Below are 18,933 nucleotides of genomic sequence, written 5' to 3' on the forward strand. Positions count from 1 at the left end.
GCTAACTAACTGGAACGGGTCCTTAACTGGATTTCTTTTTTCTCCCCTCCATTTTAGAATAAACAAGAAAATGATAAGGAGAAAAGCTTGCTAGCAGAGATTTATTTTCAGAACCAGATTTTAAGTTGTGTCTTGGGGTCACTTTGATAAAGCCTAGTCTTTACCAGGGTGCCTGGTGGCTCAGCCGGTTAGGCATTCACCTTCAGCTCAGGTCATGATCCTGGGTTCCTGAGATCAAGTCCCATATTGGGCTCTGCTCAGCAGGGAGCCTGTTTCCCCCTCTCCCTCTTGCTGCACCCCCCTCACTCATGCATGTTCTCTCCCATTCTCTGAAATAAAATCTTAAAAAAAAAAAAAAAAGCCTAGTCTTTACCTAAGAATATTCTTAATAATGGAATCATCACTCTGCAGCAATAGAGAATAATTAGTTTAATTCAAAACAGTGTAGACTAATGAGTTCCAGAAAGAGTTTCTAGCTTTACCTTCAGCTACCCCAGAAAATGTCATTTGAGATTAAACCCATTCCTGGTCATTCCAGTTGAGATTTTGCTCTAGGTCTGAAACATTGTATTCTGTAAATAGAATGTGCTTTAAAAGAGTAAATAGCTTTTGGAGCTCTATTCATCAGAATTTTGCTGTCCACTGATGCCCAAAGGGCCTCGCTTCCACTTTGCCCACCCAGTGAGGGCACCACCACTTACAGCACCACACACCAAGCCTCACCGAGACAGGTCTCATAGCCGCCGTGTCTGTAGCTCATCACCAAACCCTCCTTGGTTTATGTCTAAAGTATCTCTGAATGCATCTTCTTGTATGCATTTCCACACCCTTTTACACAAACTTCATGACATCCCTAAGCTGGCAGTGACATTGTTGGTTCCACACTCCTGCTCAGCCGCACCCTGCTCCTTCAGAATCGTGCTGGTGTACCACATGTGCCCTCCACACCCAAGAGTGCTTGTTCCTACAGGGCTGTTTGTTCCCTCTGCTCTGGAAGACTCCCCTGCCCCCTTTGCCCAGATGGCTCCTACTCCTTTGCAACTGCTTAAGCAACACTGCCTCAAGAATGCATTCCTAACCTTAGGTTGGCACACTACCTCTAAGGTCTATAGTCCTATTTACATGGAAACACTTCACAGACTGTTCTGGAAGCTCCCTGAGGGCAGACACTACCTGGACTTTGGATCCTCAGTTTGGGGCCCCTTTGCCTTGCCCGTAGGCATGGGATAAAAGTGAGTTGAATGAGTAATAAAAAGGAACAGTCTTTGTATTTCTGAAGTTGATATCATTTAAGAAAATTTAAATACCAAGCAAAGTCCACTGGGGATCAAAGGCTCCTTGATCACAGAATCTCTTCAAACCTTTAAAGAAACCAGTATGGTTCTGTTCAGGGTAAAGTAATGAGCAGAGCAAACAGCCCACAGAGCCCAAGCGGATCCAGTTCTCATTCCTTTCCCTCCAACCCTTGTTTCCAGTTTCTAGACTTCGCAGTTTTGTGCCATAGACTCAGAATCAACATATTAATGAGGCACATTAAAAGCCCTCAGAACAGCTTGTCAGGAAGTCAAAATCTTTCCTTCATTTTCAATAGAATAACTTGCATTTCGTGATTCTGTGAAGAAGCCCCAGCCTGACTTTGACCTATTAGCCAGCCCATAGTTAACCTCTCCATCTGATGGAGAAAAAACAGATGTGCCTTGTTCTAACACACTGATTTGTGAAAATCTGGATTTACAAAAGAGCAACAACAAAAGTACATGTGATAGAGTCTTCTAGAGAAAAGACACCCTTGCCCAGTTGTATCTGAGACCTGATTTTACAGTATTTGTTTGCTGAATCATAAAGTGAACAAATCCATTGTATAGAGGCATGTATACTCTAAATATATTCTTCGTGTGCTCAAGGTTGTAGCTAAATCCTGGCCTCCTCTGTTTGGCAGATGAAGTGCAGAAAGACAAGGAAGGACATTGTTAATGAAGAGAAAAGAGTCCTTTAATCCCAAGCCCTCTGGCCTGATTCAAAGCATCATAACTTTACTGTAAATCCATCTACAGGCACAAAGGCAGTAGGAAGGGTATTCAGGGAACAGGCTCTCCTCATGGATCAGAGATGTAACTAGGAGACTGCCAGCACAGCTGCATGTTGACTTTGACCTTGGTCATGCTGTCCTGCATTTTGCTCCTCCTCCAGAGCTAGCCACCCCTCAACCTTGATTCGGCCACAGAGACCATACAGGTTTATAGTGAGGTTTGAAAAGCTTTCTCAAAGAAACTAACACTTTCAGAGTCAGCAGTAGAACCACTTTCTGATTGGGGATTTTATGGGAGGGAAGTGGGAGTCTAAATGGATACATATATCTGAAAGATAATGATCAGATGAAGATTGTGCCTATGTGTTTTTTTTCTCCTGGTTTTGGTGGGAAGCAGCTGAGCTGTTAGGCTCTAGGAGTGTTGGGAGGAGCAGTACCACCTGCTGGATCTCAGCCCCTTGTGGCAGCAGGGGATCCAGAAGCAGCGGGAGAAATTATTCTAGATCATTCTAATGTGAGTGAGTGGGGTTGCAGGGTGGGGATAGTTTGGGAGAACTTTGGCCAGGAGCACGTGGCAGGTGACACTGGTGCAGGCAGCCTGAGCCTGCTGTCTGTATAACAGGCAGGGGGAAGTAGCTGCAGATCCAGCCGACTGGCCTGTAGGGCACTTGTCCTCATTCTGGTTGTCCTCCTTGTGCCTTTTTAGGGGTAGTTTTCAGTGCTTTTGATCTCCTGCAAATATTTAATTAGTATGTGATTGTGTGTTATTTTTTCTCTCCTCATCTATTTAGTACTCCCAGTGCAAAAGTGCTTCACAAAACACTAAAAATAATTGCTGTTATATATAGCCAAAAGCTGACCGTACACCCTCTCTGAAGTTACAGAAAGACTGTGTGATAGAATTCAGCCCACATGGGGTCTGCTTGTTTTAGGCAGAATTCTAAGGGGAAAAGTTTTAAAAAATAATTGTTTAATTGAGTTTGTTTCAATTTAATAGACTCTACTTGTCTTGTGTCGGATCTAATTTTGACATCAGTAACTACCCAAAATATGACACATTATAAATGAAGATATGTTTTTATATATTTTTATAAGTCCTAATAATTACATAACTCTATAAGACATTGCAGTTACTTCACACAACAACTTTATGAGGAAGGCAAAGCTAGAATTGTCCCCATTTCACAGATGGTAAAATTGACGTGCTGACTTTTCTGGCATGCATGCAAGAGCTGACACCATTAGGTTCTTTTTCCACTGGCCCTTGTGCTGCTCCAGACAATATTATACCTGAATAATATTGAAATTAGGCCATCCACATTTTTTCTGAAAAGCCAGTCAAACCTGAAACTTTGCTTTCAGGTATATACAGCCTTCAGACAGTGAGTGCTACTAATGTGACTGGCATTTACACTGGTATCATAATTTATTAAGAGGCATATGTAATAGATTGTTTCTGAAATTGAGTTTGCTAGAAAAGCAGTGGGACATAAGTACACCTTTCAAGCCCATTCACTACACCTCTCGTAGTGCCTGAGAGGAACTGGGGCATCTTTCTGGCCCTCCAGGGTTGGCTTTGAGGCCTTGGTGCTCTGAACTGTGGTTTGGGTTCCAGAGGCTGTTGCCAAGCCTGTCTCTGGAATCTGAGAATGGCAGACAGCAGCAAAACGCTCTAGCTGGTCTCCTGAGCTTTTGTGAGGGAACATAAGGAGATTAGCTCTGAGGAAGCAAGGACCCAAAACATACAGGGTTTTATATGGATTGCTTTGGCCAACACCTTGAAGTGCTCTTGAAAGAAAATTGATAGGATGCAGAGTTACATCAAAGAAAGATGTTTCAAGGGCTTACTAGGGTAGCTCCTTGTATGTCAACCATGTCCCTGCCACGTAGCTAGAGTAGATTGCTCTGGTGGCAGAGGCTTCCGTCCTAGATATAGGAGGAGGACAATAATTAAAAGGAAGAAAAGAGCTCTTGCTGGTGGCCAGAAATGAGTACATACCTTGTTCCACATTCTCCAAGCTCTGCCAGCATCCGCAGTAGAACTGTTGCAGAGTAGCCTTGTTCGTTTTCTCAGGCGCTCAGGTTTGTTGCACATCACAGTCACTCCATCAGCCCACATCCACATTTCCAACGGTGTCCTGGGCCCTGGGGACACAAGAGTGAGTCATGCAGTTCAGGGAGGTGGACAAACATGAGTAAGTAAATAACAGCATGAGCAAAAGCATGTGCAGTGCACGGTAAGAGCCATCTCGGGCGCCGTAGAGGCAGTACGAGTGATGGTCGAGCCCCCAGCAGACTGATCATCATCAACACAAATAATACTCTGACCCAAATGCTTCGGCGTGCCAGGCTGCTTTGAGATGCGATTATTCAGGTCACAGTTACATCTCACAGGAAAGCGCCTTTCTGTGAATGAAGAGGCATCAGAATTCTCCCTCGGATCTTCCGTCAGTCTGGGATTAAAGTGCTCATAGGTGATTTTGTTTCTGCGATTTGCCGCCTCCACTCAGCGAGCCCTGCCTCTGAGACAGTGACAAGGGTTGGTGAAATGACTGGAGGGAAGGGTGTTCGGCCACTTCGTATTGTTTAAACATGTCCCAAAACTAAGAATACATTTTATAATCTATTTCCCAAGATTACAATATCAGAAATGTCCGGTTTCTTAAAAATAACCTTATTCTCTTTAATAGTAAATGAAAATTTCACTATCTAAAAGATTGGGCTGTTGTTGCTTGTTCGAAAAACCTACCTTGATTGAGAAACCATGATTGAAGCCCCACCATGTGTCTTGTTTGTGTGGGGAGCAGTATTATGTGGACTTAACCTCCCCTAGGAATGAATATCGCCAAACTTGTAACAGCAGTGTAGTCAAAAACAAAGGACTTTTTTTTAGCTATGCGGTGACTTTATTATATTATTTGCATTAGATGAGAATGGTAGTGTAACTAGTTTCTTCAGGTAAAAAACAAAAATCCAATTGGAAATGGTATTAGCCTACATATTGATTTGGGGGACAGAAGGGGAGAATAGAAACAGAAGACACTGTAGAGATAAGGTATTATATTCTGTCTGGCATCTGGCATATAGGAAATACTTTTCGAATGTTGGATAGTTGAGTGAACGAAGAGGATTAGCAGGCCATGTGGTATGAGACAGAATGTCAAGCTTGGGGTTCATCAGAGTGCTGGTACTTCTAGTTATGTGATCTCTAGCAGGCCATGTTGCTTCTTTCTGTTTCTGGAACCAGAAACAAGGTCACTGAGGACAGACCCAGCATCCCTTCTAGTTCCAGTGTCACTGATGATGCCAGGATTTGCCCAATAAAAAGTGAGTGAAATTGTGGATATTTACAGGAGGGAGAAATTTGTTGCATTAAAGAATATAAAAGGAAATTGTGATATTTTCGCAGGAAATGCGCCCCCCCCCCCCCCCCACTGGTCTATTATCACTGCTGTAACACATTACACAAACTCGGTGGCTTTAAAGCACAAACTTGTTACCTTGTAGTTCTGTAGGTCTTGGGGCTATCACAGGTCTTCTGGGCTCAGACTGAGGTGTCAGCAGGGCTGATTTGCTTTCTGGAGGCTCCAGGAATAATTTTCTTCTCTCATCCAACTTCTAAAGGCTGCCCGCATTCTTAGCTCGTGGCCCCTTCTTCCATCTTCAAAACCAGCAGTGTTGGCATCTCTGACCCTGCTCCCATCATCACATCTCCCTAGAGCCCTCAACTCCCACTACCTCTGGAAGGGTTTCTTTGCTTGCATGGGCTCATGTGACTAGATGGGGGCCACCTGGATAATCCAGCATACTCTCCCCGTCGCAGGTCCTTGACTTAGTCATATCTGCACAGTCCCTTTACCAAGTGAGGGGGCGGGTTCTGGGGTTGAGGTTGGGCATCTTTGACATTTTGCAGGGCAATTATTGCATCTCTGGGTCTTTTGTTTTTCTCACCTAAAAAATTATAGAGTTGAAATTGAACCAATGGTTCTCAAATTGTGTCATGCATCAGAATTGCCTAGACACTTGTTACGGCACAGATTGAGAGGGGCTTTGAGAACTTGCACTTCTTTCTTCTTCTTCTTTCTTCTTTCTTCTTTCTTCTTCTTCTTCTTTCTTCTTTTACTGTGGTGAAATACACTTAACATGAAATTTACCATCTTAACCATTTTTTAAGTACAAAGTTCAGTAATAGTAATACATTCACATTGTTGTGCAACCATCAATCACCATCCTTCTCCAGAACCCTTTTCATCTTGCAAAACTGAAACTGTGTACCCATGTGCCACTCCCCATTCTCTCCTCCCAACTCCAGATCGCAGCCCCTAGTTGTGCCTTCTCTGTGATTTTAATTGTTCTTAGTACCTCATGTGAGTGGACTCATCCAGTGTTTGTCTTTTTCAGACTGGCTTCTTTCACATAGCGTAATGGTCTCAGGCTCCTCTGTGTGGTACCAGCTGGCCGAATTTCCTTCCTTTCCCTTGCACATATGTACCACATTTTGCTGATCTGGTCATCTATCAGTGGACACTTGAGTTGCTTCTACATCCTTGCTCTTGGGACTGCTTTGAACATGGGTGTGCAGATGAGACCCTGCTTTTGTTCCTGGGAACATACGATGTTTCAGGGAGCTCCCATCCTGTTTTCCTCCGTGGCTATACACTTTCCATTCACACCAACAGCGCCCAACGGTTCTAATCTCGCCACATCCTTGCCACACTTGTTTTGGAGTGTTTTTTTGTAGTAACCGTTCTGTTGGGTATGAAGTGGTATCCCATTGTAGTTTTGATTTGCATTTCCCTAATGATGAGTGATGTTGAACATCCCTTCATGTGCTCATTTGGCCATTTGAATGTCTTCTTGAGAAGTGTCTATTCAGGGCCTGAAACTGTTTTGTTGAATTTTATTTATTATTCTGTGTATGATTTGCAAATATTTTCTCTCATTCTGTAAATTACCTTTTTACTCTGTCGATGGTATCTTTTGATGCACAAAATATTTTAATTTTCATCAAGTTCAGTTTGTTTCTTTTCTTTCTTTTTTTAAGATTTTATTTATTTATTTAACAGAGAGAGCGGGCACAAGTAGGCAGAGCTCTAGGCAGAGAGAGGAGGAAGCAGGTTCCCTGCAGAGCAGATAGCCTGATGTGGGCTTGATTCCAGGACTCTGGGATCTTGACCTGAGCCAAAGGCACTTAAACAACTGAGCCACCCAAGCGCCTCTCTTTTTTCTTTGTTATGTGGCTCTTGGGGGGTCATAATCCAAAAATCACCATTTTTGCCCTATGTTTTCTTCTAAGAGTTCTGTTGTTTGGTCCTATATTTAGTTTCTCGATCCATTTTAAGTTAATTTTTGCATATTGTGTTAGGAAGGGTTCAGTTTCATTCTTTGGCATGTACATATCTGATTTCCTGGCACCATTTGTTGAAGAGACTGTCCTTTCTACCATGGAAGAATGGTCTTGGCATCCTTGTCAAAAATCATTTGACTATATATGCAAGAGTTTACTTCTGGACTCTCTGTTCTATTCTCTTGGTCTTATATCCCTGTTTTTATGCCAGGACCACACTATTGATTACTGTAGCTTTGTAGTAAGTTTTGAAGTCGGGAAGTGTGAGTCTTCAGTTTTCTTCTTTTCCAAGATTATTTTGGCTCTTTGCAGTTACTTAAGACTCCAAATGAATATCAAGATAGGTGTTTCTATTTCTGTAAAAAATTTTTTAAAAAGTTACTGGAATTTTGATAGCAACTGCATCAAATATGTAGATCACTTTGGGTAGTATTTGTACTTTATTAATTATTTTAAGTCTTCTAATCCATGAAAATGGAATGGGTTTCTGTTTATTCATGTCTTTAATTTCTTTCAGCAGTGTTTTGTAGTTTTCATTGTACAAGTCTTTCATTTCCTTAATTCCTAAATATTTCATTCTTTTTGGTGCTATTGAAAATCAAAAGTATTTGTGTAATTTCCTTTTCAGATTGTTCATTGTGTATAGAAGTGCAACTGATATTTTGTTTACTGATTTTTATCTTGTTACTTTGCTGAATTCATTTATTACTTCTAACAGGTTTTTGGTGGACTCTTGAGGGATTTTCTACATCTCCCTACAAGATCATATCATCTGCAAACATTTTATCTCTTCCTTTACAGTTCGGACACTTCTTATTTCTCTTTTTCTTTCCTAATTGTTCTGACTGGAACTTCCCATAATATGTTGAGTGGAAGTGGTCAAAGTCAGCATCCTTACCTTGTTCCTCATCCTGAAGTGCTTTCCTCTTTCACCATTAGGTATGATAATCCCAGTGGATTTTTCACATATATCTTTTGTTATGTTGAGGTAGTTTCCTTCTATTCCTAGTTTGTTGAATGTTTTTATCATAAAAGAGTGTTGAATTTTGTCAGACCCTTTTTCTGCCTCAATTGAGATGACCATCTGGTTATTTCCTTCGTATTGTTGATGTAATGTATTACACTGAGCATTTTTCTTGTGTGGAACCATCCTTGATTCCAAGAATAAATCCCACTTGATCATGGCATGTAATCCTTTTAATATGCTGCTGAATTCTGTTGGCTAGGATTTATGTTGAGGATTCTTGTATCAATATTCATAAAGAATATTTGTAGGTTGTTTTTACTTGTAGTATCTTTGCCTAACTTTGGTATCAGGTAATGCTGGTCTCAGAATTATTATGAAAATGATCCCTCCTCTAATTTGAAGGGAAAGTTTCATAAGGATTGGTATTTGTTCAAATAGTTTCAGATGTTTGGTAGAATTCACCAGTGAAGCCATCAGGTCCAGGGCTCTTCTTTTGGGGGGAGATTTTTTTTACTACTATTGCAGTCTCCTTAGTATTTATAGATGTATTTAGGTATTTTGTTTTGTCATGATTTAATCTTGTGTTTCTGCAGATTGGCCCATGTCGTCTAGATTATTCAATTTGTTGGTATACAATTGCTCATAGTACTCTCTTATAATCGCTTTTCTTTTTTTTTTTTTTAAGATTTTATTTATTTGAGAGAGAGAGCATGCACAAGTGCATAATCAGGGAGTGGGACTGAGGGAGAGGAAGAGGGAGAAGCAGACTCCCCGCTGAGCAGGGAGCCTGATGCAGGCAGGGCTCTACCCCGGGACCCTGGGATTGTGACCTGAGTGGAAGGCAGACGTTTAACCAACTAAGCCACCCAGGTACCCCAATCCCTTTTATTTCTGTAGAATCAATAGGAATGCCCCCATTTTCATTTCTGATTCTAGTAATTTGAGTCATCTTTTTTTTTTTTTTCTTAGTCCATCCAGCTTAAAGGTTTGTCAATTTTGTTGAACTTTGCAAAGAACCAACTTTTGGGTTCACTGATTTTTTTCTACTGTTTGCCTATTCTTGGTTTCATTTATCTCCATTAGAATCCTTTTTATTTCCTTCCTTCTGCTAGTTTTGTATTTAGTTTGTTCTTTTTTCTGTAGTTCCTTAAGTTGTAAAGTTAGGTTGTTTCTTTGAGATCCTTCCTAGTTTTAAGGCTTTAGAGCTATAAATTTCTCCCTTAGTGCAACTTTTATTGCATCCCAAAAGTTTTGGTATGTTGTAGTTCTGTTTTCATTCATCTCTAAATATTTTTTATCTCCCTTATGATTTCTTCTTTCATCCATTTTTTGTTTAAAAGTATGTTGTTGAGAGATGCCTGCATGGAGTAGTTGGTTAAGCATCCAACTCTTGGTTTCAGCTCAGGTCATGATCTCAGGGTTGTGAGATTAAGGCCCCCCTCCCCCATCAGGCTCCACACTTAGCACAGAATCTGCTTGAAACTCTCTTACTCTGCCCCTCGCCTCCTCACCTCCCCTCTACACGCACATGCATGTTCTCTCTCTCACTAATGAATAGGTAAATCTTTAAAAAAAAAAAAAAAAAAAAAGTAGGGGATCCCTGGGTGGCTCAGCGGTTTAGCGCCTGCCTTTGGCCCAGGGTGTGATCCTGGAGTCCCGGGATCAAGTCCCACGTCAGGCTCCCAGCATGGAGCCTGCTTCTCCCTCCTCCTGTGTCTCTACCTCTCTCTCTCTATGTTATAAATAAATCTTTTAAAAAAAAAAAAAAGTATGTTTTAGTGCACCTGGGTGGCTTAGTTGATTGCTCAGTGAGGAGTCTCCTTGGGATTCTTTCTCTCCCTCTGCCTCCCCCCGCCCATCTCACACATGCTCTCTCTCAAATAAGTCTTATAAAAAATATGTTGTTTAATTCCATAATTTTGTGAATTTTCCACTTTTCCTTTGGTTACTCATTTCTAACTTATTGTAGCCAAAGAAGATATGTATGATATCTTTTTTTATTTTTATTTTTTTAAGATTTTATTTATTCATGAGAGACAGAGAGAGGCAGAGACATAGGCAGAGGAGAAGCAGTCCTGCAGTGGGGAGCCTGCTGCCAGACTCAATCCCAGGACCCCAGGAGCATCACCTGAGCTGAAGGCAGCCGCCTCAACCACTAAGCCACCCAGGTGCCCCTGTATGATATCTTTTTTAAATCTATTGCAGCTTAATTTGTGGCCTAACATGTGGTCAGTCCTGGAAGATGTCCCATGCACAATTGAAAGAATGTTTATTTTGTTGTTAGGTGGTATGTTCTGTATATGTTGATTAGATGAGTTGCTTTATAGTGTGAAATCAGTTTCCTTCTGTTTTTTTAATCCATAAAATCTATTTTGTCAGATAACTAAGCCACTCCTCTCTTGTTACTATTTGCATGGAATGTGTTTTTCCATCCTTTCACTTTGTCTATTTGTGTCTTTTTGTCTTATACATAACATATAGTTGAATCATAAGTTTGTATCCATTCTGCTAGTCTCTGTTTTTTGATTGGAGAGTTTAATCCATTTACATTTAAAGTAATTATGAGGGATGTCTGGGTGGCTCAGTTGGCTAAGTGTCTACCTTCAGCTCAGGTCATGATGCCCAGGGTCCTGGGATCAAGCCCTGCATCAGCCTCCCTGCTCCGTGGGGAATCTGCTTCTCTCTCTCTCTCCACACTCCACTCATGCTCTCTCTAGCTCTCTCAAATAAACAAAATCTTTTTAGAAAAAATAAAGTAACTATGATAATGAACACCTTCTGTCAGCTGTTTTGTTTCTAGATGTCTTATAACTTTTCTGTCCCTCATTTCCTGCATTACTGTCTTTTTCTGTGTTTGGTTTTTTATAGTGAAAAGTTTAAATTCCTTTCTCATTTTTTTTCTATATATTTAATAGCTATTTTTTTAAGGTCACCATGGGGAATAGATGTAACATCTTAACATTATAACACTTGAATCAGAATTTGTACCAATTTCATTTCAATGACATACAAAACTCTGCTTCTTTGCGGGTCCAATCCTTTCAGGTGTTGATGTGACAAAATTACATCTTCATATGTTGTGTACCCCAAAACATAAACTAATAGCTTTTCAAATGTGTTGTTCTCTTAAGTTACGTAGAAAACAAAATTTGTAGTCACAAACCAAAGTTACGGTAATACCAGCTTTTAGACTAATAATTGGGTTGGTTGGTTTTTTTTGCTTTTGGTTTTTTAATTTAACTCTATTAGTCTCTTAAATCACAGAGAAAAGAAAAAATGCGTTTGTGAGCATTGCTATGGTAGTACTTGCTTTTCTAATTGCCCATGTGCTTACCTTTATTAAGATTTTTATTTCTCAAAAAAAATAAATAAATAAATAAATAAAAAATTAAAAAAAAAGATTTTTATTTCTCTGTACAGCTTCACTTTGCAGACTGCCTTGAGTGTATCTTACAGAGGAAGTCTAATGATTATGAACTCCTCAGCTTTTGTTTATTTGGCAGTGTCTTAATTTCTCCTTCATTGTTAAAGGATAACTTTGTCGGATGTAGGATTCTTGGTTAATTTTGTTTTTCTTTTAGCCCTTTGAATACATCACCCAAGGTTTCCGATGAGAAACCTAACAAGTAATCTTATAGAGAGGATTGCTTGTGACAAGTCAGTTCTCCCAACATTCTCTCTTTGACTTTTGAAAGTTTAGGTATGCTGTGTCTCACTGAATCTCTGAGTTCACCTTTCTTGGAATTCTTTAGGTTCTTGGATATTTATTCATGTCTTTTATCAAATTTAGGAAGTGTTCAGCCATTCCAAAGTTGTCTCTGCCCCTTCCTCTCTCTTCTCTTTCTGAGATTCTCCCAGTACATATGTTGGTCTACTTAATGGTTTCACTTAGGCTCTGTTCACTTTTCTTTGGCCTTTTTTTTTCTTCTGTTTCTCACACAATAATTTCCACTGTCCTATCTTCAAGTACACTGATTCTTTCTCCAACTTGATCTAGTCTGCCTTTGAATCCCTCTAATGAATTTTTTAATGTGTTACTATATTTTTCAGCTTTAAGAATTTCTTTTGGTATTTTTTAGGGTTTTTTTACTGATATTTTTATTTGTTCACACATTGTTTTTAACTCCATCTCTAATTCTGTGAGCATTTTTAAGATGGATCTTTTAAAGTCTTTGTTTAGGGGCACGTAAGTGGCTTAGTCGATTAAGAGGCTGCCTTAGGTTCAGGTCGTGATCCTGGGATCCTGGGATCAAGCCCTGCATCAGGCTCCTTGTGGGCTCCTTGCTCATCAGGGAACCTGCTTCTCCCTCTCTTTTGTGCTTGCACGTGCACTCTTTCTCTCAAATAAATAAATAAATAAATAAAATCTTTTTAAAAAGTCTTTGTCTAGTGTACCTGCCCTTAGGTCTTTTCCAGGTAAGGTTTCTATTTATTTATTTATTTTGAATAGGCCATACGTTCCTGTCTCTATCTATGCACTGTGAGTCTTTGTTAAACACTGGAAATTTGAATTTAACAAAGCGATAACTCTGGGCTCAGTTGACTCAGGTCTGGAGATAGAGCCCCCTGTCGAACTCAGTGTGAAGTCTGAGATTCTCTCCCTTCCCCTGCTCATGTGCATGTGCTCTCTCTCTTTCTCTTTCTCTCTCTGATGAATGAATGAATGAGTTAATGTGATAACTCTGAAAATCAGATTTACCTCTTCCTCAAGCTTTGCTTTTTGGGAGGTTGTTAATTGTTTGGGGTTTGCTTTTTGTTTTGTTTTGGGGTTTTTTGTTTTTGTTTTGTTTTTTTGTTTTTTTTTTTAGTGTTGTATGATATCTCTGTGCCTGAGGTGTCAACTTAAAGTCTTCCCAGGTCTTTTCTGAGCCTTTCCCTGGGAACACATGGGTCACTTTCTAATTGTACCCATATATGTAGTCTTTTTTTTTTTAATAGTCTATTCTTTAACGTCTAGTTCTCAAAAGAGAAAAAAGCAAAAAATGATGGAGAGAGGGTGCCAGCCTTTTAAAAAAGAACTCTGGGAAGTCATTTCAGCTTAAGGGGGAGGGACTGGCTACTGTGGGCAGAGTTACAACAGTGGCTGCCTACCTATATATCTCTATGATCAGAAGTGATAATCAGCTGTCAGAACAGAGACCCCTCCGGGTACTTGGAGGACAGGGTTCTTTTTGCCCACCCTGGCTTCCACAAGCTGTGTGCAAGCTGCTTCAGGATGGCATGCCTAGCTGCCTGCCACTTGGCTGGGAGTGGGAGATGGATAGATGGATGCTACTGTGCTTCTAGGAGCTGAAATTGACCAGAATTAGCTGTAGTTTACCATCCAAGTCTTCCCCCTGGAAGTTGCACGCCTACAACAGACTCTGGAGTTCCAGAATAGTTGTGTCAGACAGATTCCTGCCAGTGCAGTTGTTGTCCAGGAGGGAGACAGATTCCCAGTGCTGCCTGTTCCACCATCTTTCCAAATTTCCATTTCTACCAAGTTCCGAGGTGATGCTGATGTTGCTGGTCCAACGATTACACTTTGAGAGTCACTGAACTAAATTCTTTAATGTCCTTTCCCTGAGGCCCGAGTATACCACACAGGGCTTTTCTCCTCTGTACGTAAATTCATTGTGCTTTTTAACTGAAAAAAGCAAGCCTCATTTCATTGATGTAATTTCTTGGTGAGGGGTGAGTTTGCTTTCTTTATGCAAAAGTTGGGACCTGTGGTCTGTGGCCTGGCTCAAGGCAAGGAGTATTGAGAAGCCCTGCAGGGGACAGAGATACATGTTGAGGTAGGAAGGAAATGGACCTTGTTCAGATCCGAGCTTGGTGGTTTCTCTCTCCTGTCTGTAAACTCAGGTGATGACAAGGCCTGCTCTGCAGGTTGCTTTTCATGGGTGGTCTGTGTCACATTTACCGAGCACTTCTGGTCCAGCCACTGTCTTAAGCCTGGATTCACACATTGAACCCTCACAACATCTCTGTGAGGTAGATAGTACAATTAGTTAGTTAGGTTCATGTTTACAGGTTAAGGAAACAAAGGTTGGAAATTCGCCAAGAACACATATAGGAAGCAGTGGGAGCATTTACCAGGGAGTTATTTAGGTTCCAGAGCCTATACACTTGACCTTATACAGCAGTACCTCAACTAGTAGGTCCCTTCCTGTGTCAACCAGTATCTTTTTGACTGCAGGTTAAAAAATTTTTAAGTGATTTTTTTTTTAATGTTCTCTCCCTTAACAGTTTGAAGATGGGGTGTCCTGGACCTGGCTAATGTGGTCCTCAGCCTTGCCACAGAGGGCCCAGGTTCCCTCTGTCCTGTCACTCTGCTCTCTTCAGCAGCTTGGGCTTTGTCTTCAGAGCTGTCCCCTCATGGTGATAAGAGGATTACAACAGATCTCGCCATCCCACCCTAATAGGCTGAGTGATCAGACAGCCTATTCCTGCCTCTTGTCCCTTTTGAGGAGGGGTGAAACTTGCCCAGAAGTTCTTTAACCTGCTGCCATTCCTGGAACGCTTGCTACACCCATTTGTAAACAGCCATCACTCATTGAGATTCACCCCCCAGGGTGGGGAAGGGTCTGGAGAGGAGCCCTGTAGAGAGCTGACTGGGCTGCTTTAGTAGGGAGGGCTATAGCAGGAACTGCTGCGGGTAAGCTCCTGACAGATCAGCCACAGATCCCTTCCGTTAACAGCCAGACCTTTGTTCTGAATGTGCTCTGTGGCACTGACAAAGGTAGGTACAGTCTGGGGCTACTCAGAATGCTGCCAACTGTCCTTAGGGTTTACTCTAAGCAAAGTAATCTGTTGTTTCTTGCCAAGATGTGAAGGCACATAGTAAACATGTACTAATTATCAGCACCCAGGTTGCTGGTCTTCTGAGAGGAAGGCAGAGCTCTTGAAGGACATGGCTCTACAGCCCTTCCCCTGCCCCATTCATCTTTGGAAGATGCCAGGGGTGGTCTGTTTGGATCAGCTCTGACCTGGAACAAGTACTTCCCCTCTGGTGCCTCAGGCACCTCATGTGTAGAGTGGGCAGGTTGTAGGACTGAATGATGGGGTTTGTGTCAGTGGCATACTGCGCCCCCCACTGCATGGTGATGAGCTCCCAGGCTGTGCTGTTGCTGGCACTAGTGTGGTTTTAACATCAGCATTAGTAAGCTTGATCCAGGTCCCTGTCGTCCTGTGCCTGCTGGTATGTGTTGGGGTGTCCTTCCATTCCTTGGCACCATCCAGGTGAGCTTCACGAAGCTCACTGGACACAGTATTCTGACTGCTGCCAATCTGCTAACCACATTGACTCCTGATGGGCTGCCACCTGGGGTGTGCCTTCAGATGAGAAAAGGGGAGAGAAGAACACCCTTCAGTCACTTTGTCCCAAGGAAAATGCAGGCCTATGTGGGGAGGCCTTCTTCTCCACAAGTACAACTGCTATGGGAGTGGGTTCATGTTATTTTCCTAGAATCAAGAACAAGCATCTGTATCATTCAGGTAGCCTCATCTGGGTGTGTGCCTTGGCCACCAGAAGAGTCTGCGTCCGTCCTCAGTTGGGCCAATTTGGTTGAATTTTATAAATAATGATTATTGTTGCTAGGTCACATGTTGTATGCCAACAGGATTGAGTGATCACAGGGATGATAGAGATGTGCCCCACTTTAAGAAAACCTGCCCATATAAGAAGGAGCATCTCCATTACAAAATAATGTCTCACTTAGCCAGAAACTTGTGGCAGGTTTCCTAGTGCATTTAAAATAGGATTGGTGTATAAAAATACCATTTGCACACAGGAGCCCATCTTTTTTGAAAAAGAGAAATATACTTGTATTGGGCATTTGGGATAAGTAGAATAAAAATAAAATCTTACAAATACAAGAACTAGAAACCAAACTCCACTTTTAATTCTAAAAGGTTTATATATAACTCTACTATCTTACCCTCTTCTCCTACCCCAGACTTCCACAGCAGAAATAAACAGGCATTTTCAGATGCGGGAAGAATGAGGAAAGGACGGGCAAGCATGTGTGTGGGCAGGTGGACAACAGGAGCACCAGAGACAAGTCTGTGTGCCCCACCCCACCCCACCACCTTGTTCTATTTGATCTATTTGCGGACATTTGTGAGGCCTGGCCCAACATGTTCCTGCTGGATCCTTTGCATGGTGCAGTCAGCGAGTGGTGGTTAGCAACTGACCAGCCCATCCTCCCACCATGGACCTGTAACCACAGAGAGATGGGGCTTAGGGAAGACCTGGGGGAGAGGGTTGAATCTGGGGTGCTGACATGCCAGATTTCTTTCTTTTCAGAAATGTTCCCATTGCCAGGAGGCAGGTGCCACCTTGGGCTGTTACAACAAAGGCTGCTCCTTCCGATACCACTACCCGTGTGCCATTGACGCAGGTAAGATGGGACCACAGCCCTTGTCAGAGCCTCTGAAGGCTGGGACGGACACTGATTCTCTGACTTCTTACCTTTCTTTGTAGTTTTTTTCTGTCTCTTCTGACCCTGTTCTGTTTGTAAATTCTTAAAGGAATGCAGAGAGGATAATAAAAGAGTGAAACAGAATCATAATAAGTTTTATTCACATAATTCACACATGATTTGCTATTTATTTGCTATTCAGTGGTTTTTAGTATATTCACAGGGTTGTGCAACCATCATCACAGTCAATTTTAGGATATTTTCACCACCTCGTAAATTCCTACCCATTAGTGGTCACTCCCCCCTGCCACCCACCCCAGCCCCTGGCAAACACTGATTTACTTTCTATCTTGATGGATTTGCCTATTCTGGACATTTCATGTAAGTGGAATCATACAATATGTGCTCTTTATGACAACGTCTTCACTTAGTGTTGTGTTTTTCCCGGTTTCTCCATGTTGTGATGTGTATCAATACTTCATCTTTATTGCCAAACAATGTCTTAAGGATAAGCCACATTTTACTTATCGTTCATCAATTGATATACGTTTAGATGATTTTCCACTTTTTTATTATTATGGGAAAAGTTGCTGTGAACACTCACAAGTCTACATAGACAATATCTTCAATTGTCTTAGATGTAACCTAGGAGTGGAATTACTGAATCATATGGTAGTACCTCTACATTTAACCTTTGGAAGGACATTCAGACTTTTCCAGAGTGGCTGAATCATTTTCCATCCTTCCAGCAGTATATAAGGGCTTCAGTTTCTCCATATCCTCACTGACCCTTGTTGTTACCTGCCTGTTGTATTCTAGCCATCCCAGTGAGTATGAAGCGGCATCTCCCCGTGATTTTGAGCATTTCCCTGATGGCTAATGATGTCAAACATTTTGATGAAGTTCAGCTTATCCATTTTTTCTTTTGTTATTTTTGCTTTTTGTTGCTTGTTGCTTTTTCTTATATCCAAGAAACTGAAACCCATTAAATGCGATGATACCAGAATCACCAAGATTTATACCTATGTTTTCTCCTAAGAACTTAGCTCTTATACAGGTCTTTGATCCACTTGGACTTAATTTTTATATATGGTGTGAAATAGGAGTCCAGTTACTCTTTCATGTGTGGATTCCTCTTGTCTTAGCACCATTGGTAGAAAAGACTGTTTTTCCCTCATTGAACAATCTTGGCACCTTTGTCGAAAACCAGTTGACCATAGATATATGAGCTTATTTCTGGACTTCCTCCAGTCCCACACTGTCTTGATTTCTGTAACTTTGTAATAGATTCTGAAATTGGGAAGTGTGAGTCTTCCGATTTTATTCTTTTTTTCAAGATTGTTCTGGCTATTCTGGATCCTTTGCTACTTCATATGAATTTTAAGATCAGCTGGTGTATTTCTTTTCTTTCTTTCTTTTTTTTTTTTGTTAAAGATTTTATTTATTTATTTATTTATTTATTTATTTATTTATTTATTTATTTATTTATTTACTTTATTCATGAGAGAGAGAGAGAGGCAGAGACACAGGCAGAGAGAGAAGCAGGCTCCATGCAGGAAGCCCGATGTGGGACTCGATCCCGGGTCTCCAGGATCTCGGGACTCCAGGACCCTGGGCCAAAGGCAGGCGCTAAACCGCTGAGCCACCCAGGGGATCCCCTGCTGGTGTATTTCTATTAAAACAAACAAACCAGCTGTTGAAATCTAGCAATTGCACTGAATCTGCAGGTGAAGTTGGGGAGTTTCGCCATCTTAACAATAGTGTCTTCCAACCCATGACCTGGTGATGTCTCTGCATTCGTCTCATTCTTTAATTTCTATCAAAGTAAATGTGTTTAGTTTTCAGAGTAAAAAGTTTTGCACTTGTCTATTAAATTTATTAAGTATTTTATTATTTTAGGTATGATTATAAATGGAATTGTTTTCCTAATTTTCAGATATTTCATTGTGAGCATATAGAAACACAATTGATTTTATTTTACTTATTTATTTTTTTTATTTATGATAGTCACACAGAGAGAGAGAGAGAGCGAGAGAGAGGCAGAGACACAGGCAGAGGGAGAAGCAGGCTCCATGCACCGGGAGCCCGACGTGGGATTCGATCCCGAGCCTCCGGGATAGCGCCCTGGGCCAAAGGCAGGCGCTAAACCGCTGCGCCACCCAGGGATCCCCCACAATTGATTTTATAT

The 18,933-nt window shown here is 41.3% G+C and overlaps 1 protein-coding gene across 4 annotated transcripts in view; it reads left to right on the forward strand.

The window, feature by feature from the left end:
• The window catches only part of TCF20 (transcription factor 20), a 102,953-nt gene that overhangs the window by 70,819 nt on the left and 13,201 nt on the right, over nt 1-18,933 (forward strand). For all 4 annotated transcript variants that reach the window (XM_038550333.1, XM_038550334.1, XM_038550331.1 and 1 more), the window contains one exon: nt 16,631-16,724. In XM_038550333.1, coding sequence (XP_038406261.1) covers nt 16,631-16,724 — 94 coding nt within the window. The remainder of the gene's footprint in view (nt 1-16,630; nt 16,725-18,933) is intronic.

The sequence above is a fragment of the Canis lupus genome, chromosome 10 (assembly GCF_011100685.1).
Source record: "Canis lupus familiaris isolate Mischka breed German Shepherd chromosome 10, alternate assembly UU_Cfam_GSD_1.0, whole genome shotgun sequence".
NCBI classification, from domain to species: domain Eukaryota; kingdom Metazoa; phylum Chordata; class Mammalia; order Carnivora; family Canidae; genus Canis; species Canis lupus.